At 46.9% G+C, this 21,847-nt stretch overlaps 1 protein-coding gene across 2 annotated transcripts in view; it reads left to right on the forward strand.

Annotated features, from left to right (window-relative positions):
• Window positions 1-286: 286 nt before the first annotated feature.
• Window positions 287-21,847, forward strand: part of CIMIP2C (ciliary microtubule inner protein 2C) — an 85,502-nt gene continuing 63,941 nt past the window's right edge. Inside the window, exons 1-2 of one of the 2 annotated variants that reach the window (XM_073672903.1) lie at window positions 287-522; window positions 612-712. In XM_073672903.1, the coding sequence (XP_073529004.1) occupies window positions 672-712 (41 nt within the window). In that variant the 5' untranslated portion in view covers window positions 287-522; window positions 612-671. The remainder of the gene's footprint in view (window positions 523-611; window positions 713-21,847) is intronic. The other variant, XM_073672902.1, reaches the window with a different exon arrangement.

A 21,847-nucleotide genomic window follows, 5' to 3' on the forward strand; every position in this document is an offset into this window, starting at 1 on the left:
CGGGTGTAAATACAGTAGTGTGATGTCACCAGCTGTAGTTATTGGATTGTGTCACCTGCCGGGTGTATATACAGTAGTGTGATGTCACCAGCTGTAGTTATTGGATTGTGTCACCTGCCGGGTGTATATACAGTAGTGTGATGTCACCAGCTGTAGTTATTGGATTGTGTCACCTGCCGGGTGTATATACAGGAGTGTGATGTCACCAGCTGTAGTTATTGGATTGTGTTACCAGCCGGGTGTATATATATGATTTCTGTGTTTTGTGACATCACTGGGTAGCACTGTTGCTCAGTGACTGTTTGTTGTGAGTCACCCAGTGACAGTCATCAGCTCTCTGTGCAGTAACAATAAGGATCAGGCTGACAGCTGGGGGTCTGGATCCTGCATCCTGCTGCTGGGGGTCTTGGATTTCCCTGTGAGTCACACTACAACGGACACCTGACAGATGGCATCCAGGAGTGCGGGCACCCTCATCACCCACCACAATGCCACCTACATCCCACCTGCTCTCATGCCCGGGTAAGCCTGTATATCTAGTTAAACAGGTTGGAGTTAACCTCTTCATCGCCTCTCACTGTACTTTTAAAGCAATATCATTAATTATACAGTCAGCCTTAACACTGTGGGAGATGCTTTACAGTGCAGCGTGACTTTCCAAAAACTACAGCATGATGGCAAACCGTAGAAAAGACAGACCACCGAAAGAAAGGTCAGTGACTTACTAACCCTGAGTCCTAGAGGTGAAATACAGCAAAAGACGCCCCCAGTGGCAGCCGGCGACACTGCAGCGTCCCAGCATGCTTTGCAAGTTGTTTTTTCTTTAAATATAGAAAATTTTACTTGCAGATGGTTACAATGTAGTCGAATCTACAGAAGATCGCTCCTCTACCTCCCACAGTGATAGATCCTGCAGATTATTACACCTAATGTCTGCAGAACATCGCTCCTCTACCTCCTGACAGTGATATATCCTGCAGATTATTACACCTAATGTCTGCAGAACATCGCTCCTCTACCTCCTGACAGTGATAGATCCTGCAGATTATTACACCTAATGTCTGCAGAACATCGCTCCTCTACCTCCCGACAGTGATAGATTCTGCAGATTATTACACCTAATGTCTACAGACCATCGCTCCTCTACCTCCTGACAGTGCTAGATCCTGCAGATTATTACACCTAATGTCTGCAGAACATCGCTCCTCTACCTCCTGACAGTGATATATCCTGCAGATTATTACACCTAATGTCTGCAGAACATCGCTCCTCTACCTCCTGACAGTGATAGATCCTGCAGATTATTACACCTAATGTCTGCAGAACATCGCTCCTCTACCTCCCGACAGTGATAGATCCTGCAGATTATTACACCTAATGTCTGCAGAACATCGCTCCTCTACCTCCCGACAGTGATATATCCTGCAGATTATTACACCTAATGTCTGCAGAACATCGCTCCTCTACCTCCCGACAGTGATATATCCTGCAGATTATTACACCTAATGTCTGCAGAACATCGCTCCTCTACCTCCTGACAGTGATAGATCCTGCAGATTATTACACCTAATGTCTGCAGAACATCGCTCCTCTACCTCCTGACAGTGATAGATCCTGCAGATTATTACACCTAATGTCTGCAGAACATCGCTCCTCTACCTCCCGACAGTGATATATCCTGCAGATTATTACACCTAATGTCTACAGAACATCGCTCCTCTACCTCCCACAGTGATAGATCCTGCAGATTATTACACCTAATGTCTGCAGAACATCGCTCCTCTACCTCCCACAGTGATAGATCCTGCAGATTATTACACCTAATGTCTACAGACCATCGCTCCTCTACCTCCTGACAGTGATATATCCTGCAGATTATTACACCTAATGTCTGCAGAACATCGCTCCTCTACCTCCTGACAGTGATATATCCTGCAGATTATTACACCTAATGTCTACAGAACATCGCTCCTCTACCTCCTGACAGTGATATATCCTGCAGATTATTACACCTGTCTGCAGAAGATCGCTCCTCTACCTCCTGACAGTGATATATCCTGCAGATTATTACACCTAATGTCTGCAGAAGATCGCTCCTCTACCTCCCGACAGTGATATATCCTGCAGATTATTACACCTAATGTCTGCAGAACATCGCTCCTCTACCTCCCGACAGTGATAGATCCTGCAGATTATTACACCTAAAGTCTGCAGAACATCGCTCCTCTACCTCCCGACAATGATATATCCTGCAGATTATTACACCTAATGTCTGCAGAACATCGCTCCTCTACCTCCCGACAGTGATATATCCTGCAGATTATTACACCTAATGTCGGCAGAACATCGCTCCTCTACCTCCCGACAGTGATATATCCTGCAGATTATTACACCTAATGTCTGCAGAACATCGCTCCGCTACCTCCTGACAGTGTGATAGATCCTGCAGATTATTACACCTAATGTCTGCAGAACATCGCTACTCTACCTCGACAGGAACATAGTGACATAGTCTGAAGATGATTACACCTCTCACGTCTGCAGAACATCGCTCTTCTACCTCCTGACAGGTACACAGTGATATATCCTGCAGATTATTACACCTCTCACGTCTGCAGAACATTGCTCTGTTCCCACTACCTTTTGCCATAGGCTTACTGTTCAGCAGAATATTGCATCACAGGCTAAACTCCCGAGATTCCAGAAGCTGAGACTTAGGCTGCTGTATGTTTAGTCTTCACTTGGTCACAAGGGCGTAAAGAAGGTGAGATTTAGGCTGCTGTATGTGGGGTTCTCTTACTTCACAGCTGATTTGTGGTCCCATTCGATCCATGAAGCTGAGATCTAGGCTGCTGTATAATATGTCCTCACCCCGCAGAGTCATATTCACAGGAGACTAGGAAGCTGAGATATATACTCCTGTATGTGGGATCTTCTCTGGCTGGTGTGGAAGCTTTAGGTGACTCTTTATCTTCTGTTCCCCTCCTTTAACACTTGCTGGAGTGCAGGAAGCTCAGATTTAAGCTGCTGTTTGTAGGCTTTTCAGCTGCTTCTAATCAGGAAGATGAGATCAGGGGTGTTGTATGTTAAACCCACAATGTGCAGCTTCTTCAGCTTTGTTATCGTTTTTACATTCTTGTAAAATAATATTCATAGGGATGTAGAAAGCTGAGCTATAAGCTGCTGTATGTGAAGTCCGGACTGAAGAGCGGCTTTAGGTCTGGGGTCCTATATGTTCCCACATGAGTCCTTCATTGTTTTGTTTTATTATATTCTATTCCCCTCTTACAAAATCATTCGCAGCAGTCAAGGAAGCTGAGATCTGGGGTTCTGTATGTCGGGTTCTTAGTTATCAGATCTTCATTAGCTTTTAGTTATACAATGGGTACGGGAAGTGTTCAGTCCCCTTTACATTTTTCACTCTTTGTTTCATTGCCGCCATTTGGTAAATTCTAAAAAGTTAATTTTTTTCTCATTAAAGTCCACTCTGCACCCCATCTTCACTGAAAAAAAAACAGAAATGTAGAAATTTTTGCAAATTTATTAAAAAAGAAAAACTGAAATATCACATGGTCATAAGTATTCAGACCCTTTGCTCAGACACTCATATTTAAGTCTCACGCTGTCCATTTCCTTGTGATCCTCCTTGAGATGGTTCTACTCCTTCATTGGAGTCCAGCTGTGTTTAATTAAACTTATAGGACTTGATTTGGAAAGGCGCACACCTGTCTATATAAGACCTCACAGCTCACAGTGCATGTCAGACCAAATGAGAATCATGAGCTCAAAGGAACTGCCCAAGGAGCTCAGAGACAGAACTGTGGCAAGGCACGGATCTGGCCAAGGTTACAAAAGAATTTCTGCATTTCACAAGGTTGTTAAGTGCACAGTGGCCTCCATAATCCTTAAATGGAAGTAATTTGGGACCACCAGAAGTCTTCCTAGACCTGGCCATCCAGCCAAACTGAGCAATCGTGGAAGAAGAGCCTTGGTGAGAGAGGTAAAGAAGAACCCCAAGATCACTGTGGCTGAGCTCCAGAGATGCAGTAGGGAGATGGAAGAAAGTTCCACAAAGTCAACTATCACTGCATCCCTCCACCAGTCGGGCCTTTATGGCAGAGTGGCCAGATGGAAGCCTCTCCTCAGTGCAGACATATGAAAGCCCGCATAGAGTTTGCTCAAAAACTCATGAAGGACTCCCAGACTATGAGAAATAAGATTCTCTGGTCTGATGAGACGAAGATACAACTTTTCAGTGATAATTCTAAGCGGTATGTGTGGAGACAACCAGGGCTTAATAAGGTTTATGTGTAGCTGCGACATCGCGGCCCAATACATGTGAATGGGGCTGTATTGTGCCCCCCGGGGGACCGCAACGAGGCGCAAAGACTCCGACCCCGTTTACTTTGCAGCCATCTTTGGTGGTGTGCCTTGTATTGTGGCCCCGGCCTTCATGTTCAGGGACCGTGGCGTTTTCTTGCTCACGGTCTGCGGATCTCCTGGTCCCGGGGGGGATTGCACAGCAGCGCACCGCCGACCATTAGTGTCCGGAACGAGAAAAACTTTATTGCCGTTTAATTAGTTTCATTCAATTATTTATTTATTGCGCATCCATTATTGATGGCGGCAGCGCGTCCCCGGCCTGGATCACAAGTCACGCTCTGAAACGCGCCGTCACCGGTGTCAGTGCTCATATTCAGCGAGATCTAGGGCTGGACAAGGTGCTACCGGAGCCTTAAAGGGGAAGTCCACCAAAAAAACATCCGTTCACATACCATAATGATGTCAGAAGATGTCATAGGGGCTGCAGTCAGGGAGGTGTAAAGTAAGTGCACCCCATCCAGTGCTCTCCAACATAACATAACTGTATATATATATAAAAAAAAAAACTTTGTTGTCTTTGCTTTGAAACGGAATTCTGAACTTTCAAACCTTCATGTGTACTTCCCCTTTAAGAATGAATATGGGGAGGAGAGGGATTGGCTAAAACGTAGAGTGTTTTGTAATTTTTAGCAATTTAACTCTCCTAAAGCTTTAAAGGGATGTGAACAAACCCCCCAAAAAATCTGTATTTAGTCAAAAAAAACAGCGCCACCCTTGTCTATAGGTTACATCTAGTTCAGCACTGCCCAAGTGAATGGAGCTGTAGCGCAGTACTACACACACACCATAGACAGGGGTGGCGCTATAATCCTATACAACCCCTTTAATTGGACTGAGACTGGACTTGCGGGTACAATCACCTTCAGTAATAGTGGAACCCAAAAAGTTATCCAAACCCCGACACAATCAGGGGTCAGCAGGAAACTCCGGCCCCCAAATGTTTAGATGACCATTTCCCTTTATTTCCTTGCGTCGTCTTTAAAATCCGCATCGACTCAATTCTTTCATTCATTCTAATGAAGCAAAAACGCACTAAAAAAACGCCTATTTTACGCAGAGTTTTTTCTGCCAAAACTGTTTTTTTTTTTTTGTGCAGAAAAAAATGCGTCAAAAATGCCACGTGTGAACATTGCCTTATTTTTCCCACCTGATGTTTTTCAAAACCTTTCAGGGAAAAAATGAAACCCTCAAAAACTCCTGATCCTGATCCAGCAAAGTGGATTTCCCATAGAAATAAATTGGAGGAGGTTTTGAGGAGTATTTTGGTGAGGATCCGCTCGGGAGAGGCCATCAATGTACAGGGTGATTATAAAAGATTCACCGGGTCTCAAAGAGGAATATTTCAAAATGTATTATACGGACTGTCATAAAAAATATTAAAATCCATAACAAACTCCAGCGAGGGGGCATTCACCCCCTTACTCCTCTCTCACACAGAACTGCAGTAGGAGAAAGAGCTTACAATCTACAAACCTCTTTTGGTAATAGGACCACATGTTTAACATATGGGAAAAGAGTAAATTACATATTGCTAGGGGGTGAGAAAACCAATTAAGATAGGAAGAGTTAACCATTCAAGTTGCCTTTGAAGCCAAGACTACCTAGGAGTACAGGTAATTAGGAAAGATCTTTTCTGAGGTCCAGATAACAAAAGGGACATGTGTTTAATCATAGATAGAGAAGTGGAGAAGTTTCCTTTGTCCCCAGGGAAGATATCCTGAGGTGAAAGGAAACTTTTGTTCTTTTCAGGGGAAATGTTACACCTGAAACTAGACGCTGGGGCATCGTTCGAAAGTTATAAATATTTGGGTTTGTATAGATCCGATATTGATGGGACATACATTTTCAACTTCAGGACTAATCGGGGAAGAAGATGCATATTTTTTTCATAACTGCAACACCTGCCTATAAGCCACAAATCAATAGTGTACAGATAGTTGACAATAGCCATGCCATGTTTGGTCTCTAGGCAACGGTGGAATCCAGATAAAAAATATGACGGTGATATCAAACTCCTGTGAGCGTCAGGAGTGAAGATGTTGAGAATGTTGGGAATATCATAATTTTCTGAAACTGAAGCCACATCCCATGACCAGCCGTGCTATAAGTCATCAAGGGAAGGTGTGTTGGTGTAACTTAGGTGCTGATAAAAGGTCAAGGCAAATTATGATCTGTGTTCCTGCAGAGATACATATCAGTGTATGCATGATTCCCATCCACTGGACGTTTCCAATTGAAGTGCTCTCCTTCATTAGCTGAGCCATCTCTGTGACCAGCGTAATAAGTTTCTTTTGTTTCGCCTCTTATTTTATGTAATTGTATATGCTGTATTGTTTTGTCCCCTTTGTAAAATATTTTGAATATTTTTTATAAAAACTGTCTATCGTTCTGGATAAATATAAAATTTAATAGTTCTGTTCCTTTTGTTCTGTAAACCGCACCCTGAAGCTATACGCTAATGGAACCCAGGCGTCCAATCAGCCTGTATAAACCATTGGTGGTTCTTGGGTTATCATGGAGTTAGCAGTGACCGTACTGAGGTATATATACTAGCTATTGAACCCGTTCTACGCCCCGATGGCGAGCATTTTTATTGGTGTATGGTCTCCCATGCTGGTATTTGTGCTGCCCCCATCCTGGTATTTTTGCTCCCCAATCCTGTTCCCCCATCCTGTTATGTGCTACCCCCATCCTGGTATGTATGGCTCCCTCATCCCCATCCTGGTATGCATGGCATCCCTCATCCCTATCCTGGTATGCATGGTACCCCTCATCCCTATCCTGCTGTGCATGGCACCCCTCATCTCCAATCCTGGTACACATGGCCCCCTCACCCCCAATCCTGGTATGCATGGCACCCCTCATCCCAAATCCTGATATTCATGGCGCCCCTCACCCCCAATCCTGGTATGCATGGTACCTCTTATCCCTATCCTGCTGTGCATGGCACCCCTCATCTCCAATCCTGGTACGCATGGCCCCCTCATCCCCAATCCTGGTACACATGGCACCCCTCATTCCAAATCTGGTACGCATGGCACTCCTCATCCCAATCCTGGAATGCATGGTCCCCACCTCACCCCACAATCCTGGTATGCATGGTCCCCCCCTCACCACCCAATCCTGGTATGCATGGTCCCCCGCTCACCTTCCAATCTTGGTATGCATTGTCCCCTCACCCCTCAATCCTTGTAGTATGTGTGGTACCCCTAATCCTGGTATGCATGGCACCCCATCCCTCATCCTGGTATGCATGGTCCCCTAACCCCCCAATCCTGGTATGCATGGTACCCCTCAATCCTGGTATGCATGGTACCCCTCATCCCTATCCTGGTATGTATGGCACCCCTCATTCCAATCCTGGAATGCATGGCCCCTCATCCCTAGTCTGTTATGTATGGCACCCCTCACCCCCCAAATCCTGGTATGTATGGCCCCTCACCCCTATTCTGGTATGTATGGCACCCCTCACCCCCCAATCCTGGTAGGCATAGTCCCCCCCCCCTCATCCCCCAATCCTGGTATGCATGGTGGCACCCCCCAATCCCGGTATGCATGGTCCCCTCACCTCCCAATGCTGGTATGCATGGGCCCCTCAACCCCCAATCATGGTATGTATGGCCCCCTCATCCCTATCACGTTGCACACATACAAAAAAATAAACAGTTATACTCACCTTTCTTCCCTGTGCCCCAGCGCTGTGTCCCGTTCTGCTGGAGGCCGGGGGAGGAATGCGGTGCCGGAGTACGCACATGCCCATACCGCCCTGTCCGGCGCCATTTTGCTGAAGACACACTGCAAATGTGTCTTCAGTAGAATGGCGCCGGATAACGCTATGCACATGCGTCGATTCCGACGCCTCACTCATTCCCGGTCAGGTAAGTATTTAAGTATGGCGCCGGAGATCGCGGTATGCGTTCAGTGTCTACGCATACCGTGATCTCCGGCGCTATACACCTCCTCTTACCTGTAACGGCTGGATGCCTGCTTCTATCTGGAGCCAGACTGCGCAGGCGTGTCGAGCTTGCGCAGTCTATAAAGGCTTCAGACAGAGGGACGCATCTCCGGTTATATTATAGATTCCATGATTTGGAATCGAAGGTGTATATATCATATCATACGCTCACTGTTAGTTTCTCAATAACCGGCCTACTAGTAGAAACAGCCTGCAGCCTCCTCCGTTAATCGTCAGTCAATCGTGGAATTGTCCGGACGATAGGGGGCAGCAGAGAGCTGTTTATAACAAAAAGATAACAGCGGGTGGATCGGCGTAACCCCACAAGCTGTGATCTTTGAGAATTGGTGGCAGCAGTGGGATGCAGCCTGTCCCCATCGATGGTCATTAGAGTGGAAGTAACGCGGTTCCGGAGCGCAGCCAGTGTTGGTGGCAATGGTGGCACATAAGCAGTGTCTTTGACGTTCCCCCAACAGAAGAAGTCACACTCTGTCAGTTTGGGAGAACTGGGGGAGCCTCTGAAGAGTGCCAAGTCAACACCAGTGCAGCGCCTAATCCATCGATTTGGGATTTCCTCGCTGAGATAGCGATGCGCCTCTAAATGCCAGTGGAGTGGAGCTCCGTCTTGTTGGAAAATGAAGTTTCTGGAATCGGTCGTCAGTTGCGGAAACAGACATAACTGGAGCATATCGGGGTGCACCTTGGTTTTTGAGATTGCACAGACAACACTGACTTTTGGAGAATCTCTTTGGATTTCCACAATGGCATTGGGGTTTTCCATTCCCCACATTCGGACATTGTGATGCTTCAACTTTCCGCTTAAGTGGAAGGATGGCTCCTCACTGAACACTAGCAAGGAAACAAATTCGCCATCTTCCAATGCTGCCTAGAAAAGTGCACAGAATCGTATCGGACGCCGTGGTCAGCTGGCTGTAAACGCTGCAATAGTTGTAGGCTATATGGCTTCTGGAACAGTCGCAGAATCTTCCAGCCGGCTGAGGAATGCCAAGTTCACGACTTGCGCGATGTGTTGATTTCTACGTGCAAAGGTCTCGCAAACCCTCTCCACCTGCAAAGGTCTCTCAAACCCTCTCCACCTGCAAAGGTCTCTCAAACCCTCTCCACCTGCAAAGGTCTCTCAAACCCTCTCCACCTGCAAAGGTCTTTCGAACCCTCTCCACCTGCAAAGGTCTCTCAAACCCTCTCCACCTGCAAAGGTCTTTCGAACCCTCTCCACCTGCAAAGGTCTCTCGAACCCTCTCCACCTGCAAAGGTCTCTCAAACCATCTCCACCTGCAAAGGTCTCTCGAACCCTCTCCACCTGCAAAGGTCTTTCGAACCCTCTCCACTTGCAAAGGTCTCTCAAACCCTCTCCACCTGCAAAGGTCTCTCGAACCTTCACCTGCAAAGGTCTCTCGAACCTTCTTCACCTGCAAAGGTCTCTCGAACCCTCTCCACCTGCAAAGGTCTCTCAAACCCTCTCCACCTGCAAAGGTCTTTCGAACCTTCTTCACCTGCAAAGGTCTCTCGAACTCTCTCCACCAGCAAAGGTCTCTCGAACCCTCTCCACCTACAAAGGTCTCTTAAACCCTCTCCACCTGCAAAGGTCTCTCGAACCCTCTCCACCTGCAAAGGTCTCTCGAACCCTCTCCACCTGCAAAGGTCTCTCGAACCCTCTCCACCTGCAAAGGTCTCTCGAACCCTCTCCACCTGCAAAGGTCTCTCGAACCCTCTCCACCTGCAAAGGTCTCTCAAATCCTCTCCACCTGCAAAGGTCTTTCAAACCCTCTTCACCTGCAAAGGTCTCTCGAACCCTCTCCACCTGCAAAGGTCTCTCGAACCCTCTCCACCTGCAAAGGTCTCTCGAACCCTCTCCACCTGTAAAGGTCTCTCGAACCCTCTCCACCTGCAAAGGTCTCTCGAACCCTCTTCGCCTGTAACACACTTTCATCTGGGGCTTTTACGTTCACAAAAGCATCCTGTGTCCTTTAATTGTCGACAGCACTGCAGAACGCTCGGGTGACCAGGTGGGTCACTTTCATACTGTCTTCGGAACGCTCTGGTGACCAGGTGGGTCACTTTCATACCGTCCTCGGAACGCTCTGGTGACCAGGTAGGTCACTTTCATACAGTCTTCAGAACGCTCTGTTGACCCAAGGGGGCCACTTTCATACCGCCTTCGGAACGCTCTGGTGACCAGGTGGGTCACTTTCATACCGTCTTCGGAACGCTCTGGTGAACAGGTGGGTCACTTTCATACCGTCTTCGGAACGCTCTGGTGAACAGGTGGGTCACTTTCATACTGCCTTCGGAACGCTCTGGTGACCAGGTGGGTCACTTTCATACCGTCTTCTGAACGCTCTGGTGACCAGGTGGGTCACTTTCATACCGTCTTCGAAACGCTCTGGTGACCAGGTGGGTCACTTTCATACCGTCTTCGGAACACTCTGGTGACCAGGTGGGTCACTTTTATGCCATCTTCAGAACGCTCTGGTAACCAGGTGGGCCACTTTCATACCATTTCCAGAAAACTCTGGTGACAAGGTGGACCACTTTCATACCGTTTCCGGAAAACTCTGGTGAACAGGTGGGTCACTTTCATACCGCCTTGGGAACGCTCTGGTGACCAGGTGGGCCATTTTCGTATTGTCTTCGTAACGCTCTGGTGACCAGGTGGGTGGGTCACTTTCATACCGCCTTCGGAACGCTCTGGTGACCAGGTGGGTCACTTTCATACCGCCTTCGGAACGCTCTGGTGACCAGGTGGGCCATTTTCTTATTGCCTTCGGAACGCTCTGGTGACCAGGTGGGCCATTTTCGTATTGTCTTCGGAACGCTCTGGTGACCAGGTGGGCCATTTTCATACCGCCTTCGGAACGCTCTGGTGACCAGGAGGGCCATTTTCGCATTGTCTTCGGAACGCTCTGGTGACCAGGAGGACCATTTTCGTATTGTCTTCGGAACGCTCTTATGACCAGGTGGGCCATTTTCGTATTGTCTTCAGAAGGCTCTGGTGACCAGGAGGGCCATTTTCGTATTGTCTTCGGAAGGCTCTGGTGACCAGGTGGGCCATTTTCGTATTGTCTTCAGAAGGCTCTGGTGACCAGGAGGGCCATTTTCGTATTGTCTTCGGAAGGCTCTGGTGACCAGGTGGGCCATTTTCGTATTGTCTTCGGAACGCTCTGGTGACCAGGTGGGCCATTTTCGTATTGTCTTCGGAACGCTCTGGTGACCAGGTGGGCCATTTTCGTATTGTCTTCGGAAGGCTCTGGTGACCAGGAGGGCCTTTTTCGTATTGTCTTCGGAAGGCTCTGGTGACCAGGTGGGCCATTTTCTTATTGCCTTCGGAACGCTCTGGTGACCAGGTGGGCCATTTTCGTATTGTCTTCGGAACGCTCTGGTGACCAGGTGGGCCATTTTCATACCGCCTTCGGAACGCTCTGGTGACCAGGAGGGCCATTTTCGCATTGTCTTCGGAACGCTCTGGTGACCAGGAGGACCATTTTCGTATTGTCTTCGGAACGCTCTTATGACCAGGTGGGCCATTTTCGTATTGTCTTCAGAAGGCTCTGGTGACCAGGAGGGCCATTTTCGTATTGTCTTCGGAAGGCTCTGGTGACCAGGTGGGCCATTTTCGTATTGTCTTCAGAAGGCTCTGGTGACCAGGAGGGCCATTTTCGTATTGTCTTCGGAAGGCTCTGGTGACCAGGTGGGCCATTTTCGTATTGTCTTCGGAACGCTCTGGTGACCAGGTGGGCCATTTTCGTATTGTCTTCGGAACGCTCTGGTGACCAGGTGGGCCATTTTCGTATTGTCTTCGGAAGGCTCTGGTGACCAGGAGGGCCTTTTTCGTATTGTCTTCGGAAGGCTCTGGTGACCAGGTGGGCCATTTTCGTATTGTCTTCAGAAGGCTCTGGTGACCAGGAGGGCCATTTTCGTATTGTCTTCGGAAGGCTCTGGTGACCAGGTGGGCCATTTTCGTATGGTCTTCGGAAGGCTCTGGTGACCAGGTGGGCCATTTTCGTATTGTCTTCAGAAGGCTCTGGTGACCAGGTGGGCCATTTTCGTATTGTCTTCAGAAGGCTCTGGTGACCAGGAGGGCCATTTTCGTATTGTCTTCGGAAGGCTCTGGTGACCAGGTGGGCCATTTTCGTATTGTCTTCGGAACGCTCTGGTGACCAGGTGGGCCATTTTCGTATTGTCTTCGGAACGCTCTGGTGACCAGGTGGGCCATTTTCGTATTGTCTTCGGAAGGCTCTGGTGACCAGGAGGGCCTTTTTCGTATTGTCTTCGGAAGGCTCTGGTGACCAGGTGGGCCATTTTCGTATTGTCTTCAGAAGGCTCTGGTGACCAGGAGGGCCATTTTCGTATTGTCTTCGGAAGGCTCTGGTGACCAGGTGGGCCATTTTCGTATGGTCTTCGGAAGGCTCTGGTGACCAGGTGGGCCATTTTCGTATTGTCTTTAGACGGTAACAATTGATTTTACACTTCTCATACTCTAAAACACTAAACGCTTTCTCTTGCATAGTCGCCATTTTTGGGACCTGATGTCGTCCTGCCATCTGGTGGGTCACAAGCGAGACTGCATCGCGAGCTACAAACTCTTGAGATGTGACCTTTCGATATGTTATAAAGTTTATCCATTTGTAATAAGATCTTTGCAGTAATATGAATGCAAAACCCGATGAACCTTTTATAATCACCTTGTATAGTTATGAAAACCCTTTTTGGAGAACCTTTGCCTCCCCGGATCCCTCGGCTCTGGCACATGTCCTGCCGATGTGCCGCTCCCGTCTCCTGCCCCAGTGATAACAAATCCGGGTTTCTTTGCCGGAATGGAAAACAAATGCAGTTTTCTTAGTGAAGATGAATATTTCATTGGCTGGGTTACATAATCCGGGGGCCGGGGATCTTGTTACTGGCTCACCTAACAAGACGCGGCACTTACACTACAGCCTCCCCACATCACCCAGGAGAGAAGTGAGTGAGAAAAGCGCAATTATCCGTCCTGACCTCATTCCAGGGATTATGGAAGTTCTTCTTGGAGCCTAAAGTAACGAGCGGAGCCGACGACGCCTGCATACGAGTTACTAACAATGGCGCAAAGTGGGGCGATATCACTTTAAGGCATTTCAAACATTTCGCCACATCACTTCTGCACCAATAAATCTGCAGCACTTTACAACTCCTGAACAGTGTATGGACACCTGCAAAAATGTATTGATTCTTATATAAATGCATGTATTTAAGGATAAAACTAATCTTTGCAATTAGGTCCCAGTGTTCTGCTTTCACAGGTTCTTTATTTCCCTGCACATTGTTGGCTGCAGAATGAGTTAACTGAGTAGCTGTCAGTGAGCACATTTTCATAGGAATGTTTGTGAGTCTTAGCTGTCTTTGGCTGCTTCAGACGAGCTATCTAATGTTTTAATTATTTATCCCTGGTGATCTATTAATTTACTTTACTCACTTATATAGCGCCATCATAGTCTGCAGCGCTGTACAGTCATCATCATCACTGTCCCCATTGGAACTCACAATATACCATCCTCATCTGTATGTCTTTGGAATGTGGGAAGAAACCGGAGAACCCGGAGGAAACCCGCAGAAACAGGGGGAGAACATACAAACTCCTTGCAGATGTTATACTTGATGGGATTTGGACCCAGGACCCCAGCGCTGCAAGGCTGCAGTGCTAACCACTGAGCCATCGTATAGTGCTAACCACTGAGCCACCGTGCTGCCCTATACATAAAACAGTGGTAACCACTGAGCCACCGTGCTGCCCTATACATAATACAGTGCTAACCACTGAGCCACCATGCTGCCCTATACATAATACAGGGCTAAGCACTGAGCCACCGTGCTGCCCTATACATAATAGAGTACTAACCACTGAGCCACCGTGCTGCCCTATACATAATACAGTACTAACCACTGAGCCACCGTGCTGCCCTATATATAATACAGTGCTAACCACTGAGTCACCGTGCTGCCCTATACATAATACAGTGCTGACCACTGAGCAACTGTGCTGCCCTATACATAATACAGTACTAACCACTGAGCCACCGTGCTGCCCTATACATAATACAGTACTAACCACTGAGCAACTGTGCTGCCCTATACATAATACAGTACTAACCACTGAGCAACTGTGCTGCCCTATACATAATACAGTACTAACCACTGAGCAACTGTGCTGCCCTATACATAATACAGTACTAACCACTGAGCAACTGTGCTGCCCTATACATAATACAATACTAACCACTGAGCAACTGTGCTGCCCTATACATAATACAGTACTAACCACTGAGCAACTGTGCTGCCCTATACATAATACAGTACTAACCACTGAGCAACTGTGCTGCCCTATACATAATACAGTACTAACCACTGAGCAACTGTGCTGCCCTATACATAATACAGTGCTAACCACTGAGCAACTGTGCTGCCCTATACATAATACAGTGCTAACTACTGAGCAATTGTGCTGCCCTATACATAATACAGTGCTAATCACTGAGCCACCATGCTGCCCTATACATAATACAGTGCTAAGCACTGAGCCACCGTTCTGCCCTATACATAATACAATGCTAACTACTAAGCAATTGTGCTGCCCTATACATAATACAGTGCTAAGCACTGAGCCACCATGCTGCCCTATATATAATACAGTGCTAACCACTGAGCAACTGTGCTGCCCTATACATAATACAGTACTAACCACTGAGTCACCGTGCTGCCCTATACATAATACAATGCTAACTACTGAACAATTGTGCTGCCCTATACATAATACAGTGCTAACCACTGAGCCACCATGCTGCCCTATACATAATACAGTGCTAAGCACTGAGCCACCATGCTGCCCTATACATAATACAGTGCTAAGCACTGAGCCACCGTTCTGCCCTATACATAATACAATGCTAACTACTAAGCAATTGTGCTGCCCTATATATAATACAGTGCTAACCACTGAGCCACCATGCTGCCCTATACATAATACAGTGCTAACTACTGAGCAATTGTGCTGCCCTATACATAATACAGTGCTAATCACTGAGCCACCATGCTGCCCTATACATAATACAGTGCTAAGCACTGAGCCACCGTTCTGCCCTATACATAATACAATGCTAACTACTAAGCAATTGTGCTGCCCTATACATAATACAGTGCTAACCACTGAGCCACCGTGCTGCCCTATACATAATACAATGCTAACTACTGAGCAATTGTGCTGCCCTATACATAATACAGTACTAACCACTGAACAACTGTGCTGCCCTATACATAATACAGTGCTAACCACTGAGCAACTGTGCTGCCCTATACATAATACAGTACTAACCACTGAGCAACTGTGCTGCCCTATACATAATACAGTGCTAACCACTGAGCAACTGTGCTGCCCTATACATAATACAGTGCTAACCACTGAGCAACTGTGCTGCCCTATACATAATACAGTACTAACCACTGAGCAACTGTGCTGCCCTATACATAATACAGTACTAACCACTGAGCAACTGTGCTGCCCTATACATAATACAGTACTAACCACTGAGCAACTGTGCTGCCCTATACATAATACAGTGCTAACCACTGAGCAACTGTGCTGCCCTATACATAATACAGTACTAACCACTGAGCAACTGTGCTGCCCTATACATAATACAGTACTAACCACTGAGCCACCGTGCTGCCCTATACATAATACAGTGCTAACCACTGAGCAACTGTGCTGCCCTATACATAATACAGTGCTAACCACTGAGCAACTGTGCTGCCCTATACATAATACAGTACTAACCACTGAGCAACTGTGCTGCCCTATACATGATACAGTACTAACCACTGAGCAACTGTGCTGCCCTATACATAATACAGTACTAACCACTGAGCAACTGTGCTGCCCTATACATAATACAGTACTAACCACTGAGCAACTGTGCTGCCCTATACATAATACAGTACTAACCACTGAGCAACTGTGCTGCCCTATACATGATACAGTACTAACCACTGAGCCACCGTGCTGCCCTATACATAATACAGTGCTAACCACTGAGCAACTGTGCTGCCCTATACATAATACAGTGCTAACCACTGAGCAACTGTGCTGCCCTATACATAATACAGTACTAACCACTGAGCAACTGTGCTGCCCTATACATGATACAGTGCTAACCACTGAGCAACTGTGCTGCCCTATACATAATACAGTACTAACCACTGAGCAACTGTGCTGCCCTATACATGATACAGTACTAACCACTGAGCAACTGTGCTGCCCTATACATAATACAGTACTAACCACTGAGCAACTGTGCTGCCCTATACATAATACAGTACTAACCACTGAGCAACTGTGCTGCCCTATACATAATACAGTACTAACCACTGAGCAACTGTGCTGCCCTATACATAATACAGTACTAACCACTGAGCAACTGTGCTGCCCTATACATAATACAGTGCTAACCACTGAGCAACTGTGCTGCCCTATACATAATACAGTACTAACCACTGAGCAACTGTGCTGCCCTATACATAATACAGTGCCAACCACTGAGCAACTGTGCTGCCCTATACATAATACAGTGCTAACCACTGAGCAACTGTGCTGCCCTATACATAATACAGTACTAACCACTGAGTCACCGTGCTGCCCTATACATAATACAATGCTAACTACTGAACAATTGTGCTGCCCTATACATAATACAGTGCTAACCACTGAGCCACCATGCTGCCCTATACATAACACAGTGCTAAGCACTGAGCCACCGTTCTGCCCTATACATAATACAATGCTAACTACTAAGCAATTGTGCTGCCCTATACATAATACAGTGCTAACCACTGAGCCACCATGCTGCCCTATACATAATACAGTGCTAACTCCTGAGCAATTGTGCTGCCCTATACATAATACAGTGCTAATCACTGAGCCACCATGCTGCCCTATACATAATACAGTGCTAAGCACTGAGCCACCGTTCTGCCCTATACATAATACAATGCTAACTACTGAGCAATTGTGCTGCCCTATACATAATACAGTGCTAACCACTGAGCCACCATGCTGCCCTATATATAATACAGTGCTAACCACTGAGCCACCGTGCTGCCCTATACATAATACAATGCTAACTACTGAGCAATTGTGCTGCCCTATACATAATACAGTGCTAACCACTGAGCCACCATGCTGCCCTATACATAATACAGTGCTAAGCACTGAGCCACCGTTCTGCCCTATACATAATACAATGCTAACTACTAAGCAATTGTGCTGCCCTATACATAATACAGTGCTAACCACTGAGCCACCATGCTGCCCTATACATAATACAGTGCTAACCACTGAGCCACCGTTCTGCCCTATACATAATACAGTGCTAACCACTGAGCTACCATGCTGCCGTATACATAATACAGTGCTAACCACTGAGCCACCGTTCTGCCCTATACATAATACAGTGCTAACCACTGAGCCACCGTGCTGCCCTATACATAATACAGTGCTAACCACTGAGCCACCGTGCTGCCCTATACATAATAGAGTACTAACCACTGAGCCACCGTGCTGCCCTATACATAATACAATGCTAACCACTGAGCAACTGTGCTGCCCTATACATAATACAGTGCTAACCACTGAGCCACCATGCAGCCCTATACATAATACAGTTCTAAGCACTGAGCCACCGTGCTACCCTATACATAATAGAGTACTAACCACTGAGCCACCGTGCTGCCCTATACATAATACAGTACTAACCACTGAGCCACCGTGCTGCCCTAGATATAATACAGTGCTAACCACTGAGCCACCGTGCTGCCCTATACATAATACAGTACTAAACACTGAGCCACCGTGCTGCCCTAGATATAATACAGTGTTAACCACTGAGCCACCGTGCTGCCCTATACATAATACAGTACTAACCACTGAGCCACCGTGCTGCCCTATACATAATAGAGTACTAACCACTGAGCAACTGTGCTGCCCTATACATAATACAGTACTAACCACTGAGTCACCGTGCTGCCCTATACATAATAGAGTACTAACCACTGAGCCACCGTGCTGCCCTATACATAATACAATGCTAACTACTGAGCAATTGTGCTGCCCTATACATAATACAGTGCTGACCACTGAGCAACTGTGCTGCCCTATACATAATACAGTACTAACCACTGAGCCACCATGCTGCCCTATACATAATACAGTGCTAACTACTGAGCAATTGTGCTGCCCTATACATAATAGAGTACTAACCACTGAGCAACTGTGCTGCCCTATACATAATACAGTGCTAACCACTGAGCCACCATGCTGCCCTATACATAATACAGTGCTAACCACTGAGCCACCATGCAGCCCTATACATAATACAGTGCTAAGCACTGAGCCACCGTGCTGCCCTATACATAATAGAGTACTAACCACTGAGCCACCGTGCTGCCCTATACATAATACAGTACTAACCACTGAGCCACCGTGCTGCCCTAGATATAATACAGTGCTAACCACTGAGCCACCGTGCTGCCCTATACATAATAGAGTACTAAACACTGAGCAACTGTGCTGCCCTATACATAATAGAGTACTAACCACTGAGCAACTGTGCTGCCCTATACATAACACAGTACTAACCACTGAGTCACCGTGCTGCCCTATACATAATACAGTACTAACCACTGAGCCACCATGCTGCCCTATATATAATACAGTGCTAACCACTGAGCCACCGTGCTGCCCTATACATAATACAATGCTAACTACTGAGCAATTGTGCTGCCCTATACATAATACAGTGCTAAGCACTGAGTCACCGTGCTGCCCTATACATAATAGAGTACTAACCACTGAGCAACTGTGCTGCCCTATACATAATACAGTGCTAACCACTGAGCCACCATGCTGCCCTATACATAATACAGTGCTAACCACTAAGCCACTGTGCTGCCCTATACATAATACAGTGCTGACCACTGAGTCACCGTGCTGCCCTATACATAATACAGTGCTAACCACTGAGCCACTGTGCTGCTCTAAACATAATACAGTGCTGATCACTGAGTCACTGTGCTGCCCTATACATGATAGAGTACTAACCACTGAGCCACCGTGCTGCCCTATACATAATACAGTACTAACCACTGAGCCACCGTGCTGCCCTATACATAATACAGTGCTAACCACTGAGCCACCGTGCTGCCCTATACATAATAAAGTGCTAACCACTGAGCCACCGTGCTGCCCTATACATAATAGAGTACTAACTACTGAGCAATTGTGCTGCCCTATACATAATACAGTACTAACCACTGAGCCACCGTGCTGCCCTATACATAATAGAGTACTAACCACTGAGCAACTGTGCTGCCCTATACATAATACAGTACTAACCACTGAGCCACCGTGCTGCCCTATACATAATAGAGTACTAACCACTGAGCAACTGTGCTGCCCTATACATAATACAGTGCTAACCACTGAGCCACCATGCTGCCCTATACATAATACAGTGCTAACCACTGAGCCACCATGCAGCCCTATACATAATACAGTGCTAAGCACTGAGCCACCGTGCTGCCCTATACATAATAGAGTACTAACCACTGAGCCACCGTGCTGCCCTATACATAATACAGTACTAACCACTGAGCCACCGTGCTGCCCTAGATATAATACAGTGCTAACCACTGAGCCACCGTGCTGCCCTATACATAATAGAGTACTAACCACTGAGCAACTGTGCTGCCCTATACATAATACAGTACTAACCACTGAGTCACCGTGCTGCCCTATACATAATAGAGTACTAACCACTGAGCCACCGTGCTGCCCTATACATAATACAATGCTAACTACTGAGCAATTGTGCTGCCCTATACATAATACAGTGCTGACCACTGAGCAACTGTGCTGCCCTATACATAATACAGTACTAACCACTGAGCCACCGTGCTGCCCTATACATAATAGAGTACTAACCACTGAGCAACTGTGCTGCCCTATACATAATACAGTGCTAACCACTGAGCTACCATGCTGCCCTATACATAATACAGTGCTAACCACTGAGCCACCATGCAGCCCTATACATAATACAGTGCTAAGCACTGAGCCACCGTGCTGCCCTATACATAATAGAGTACTAACCACTGAGCAACTGTGCTGCCCTATACATAATACAGTGCTAACCACTGAGCCACCATGCTGCCCTATACATAATACAGTGCTAACCACTAAGCCACTGTGCTGCCCTATACATAATACAGTGCTGACCACTGAGTCACCGTGCTGCCCTATACATAATACAGTGCTAACCACTGAGCCACTGTGCTGCTCTAAACATAATACAGTGCTGATCACTGAGTCACTGTGCTGCCCTATACATGATAGAGTACTAACCACTGAGCCACCGTGCTGCCCTATACATAATACAGTACTAACCACTGAGCCACCGTGCTGCCCTATACATAATACAGTGCTAACCACTGAGCCACCGTGCTGCCCTATACATAATAAAGTGCTAACCACTGAGCCACCGTGCTGCCCTATACATAATAGAGTACTAACTACTGAGCAATTGTGCTGCCCTATACATAATACAGTACTAACCACTGAGCCACCGTGCTGCCCTATACATAATAGAGTACTAACCACTGAGCAACTGTGCTGCCCTATACATAATACAGTACTAACGACTGAGCCACCGTGCTGCCCTATACATAATAGAGTACTAACCACTGAGCAACTGTGCTGCCCTATACATAATACAGTGCTAACCACTGAGCCACCATGCTGCCCTATACATAATACAGTGCTAACCACTGAGCCACCATGCAGCCCTATACATAATACAGTGCTAAGCACTGAGCCACCGTGCTGCCCTATACATAATAGAGTACTAACCACTGAGCCACCGTGCTGCCCTATACATAATACAGTACTAACCACTGAGCCACCGTGCTGCCCTAGATATAATACAGTGCTAACCACTGAGCCACCGTGCTGCCCCATACATAATAGAGTACTAACCACTGAGCAACTGTGCTGCCCTATACATAATACAGTACTAACCACTGAGTCACCGTGCTGCCCTATACATAATAGAGTACTAACCACTGAGCCACCGTGCTGCCCTATACATAATACAATGCTAACTACTGAGCAATTGTGCTGCCCTATACATAATACAGTGCTGACCACTGAGCAACTGTGCTGCCCTATACATAATACAGTACTAACCACTGAGCCACCGTGCTGCCCTATACATAATAGAGTACTAACCACTGAGCAACTGTGCTGCCCTATACATAATACAGTGCTAACCACTGAGCCACCATGCTGCCCTATACATAATACAGTGCTAACCACTGAGCCACCATGCAGCCCTATACATAATACAGTGCTAAGCACTGAGCCACCGTGCTGCCCTATACATAATAGAGTACTAACCACTGAGCCACCGT

This window comes from Phyllobates terribilis, unplaced genomic scaffold, assembly GCF_046119375.1.
Source record: "Phyllobates terribilis strain yellow unplaced genomic scaffold, ASM4611937v1 Scaffold_3__8_contigs__length_932513732, whole genome shotgun sequence".
Classification (NCBI taxonomy): Eukaryota; Metazoa; Chordata; class Amphibia; order Anura; family Dendrobatidae; genus Phyllobates; species Phyllobates terribilis.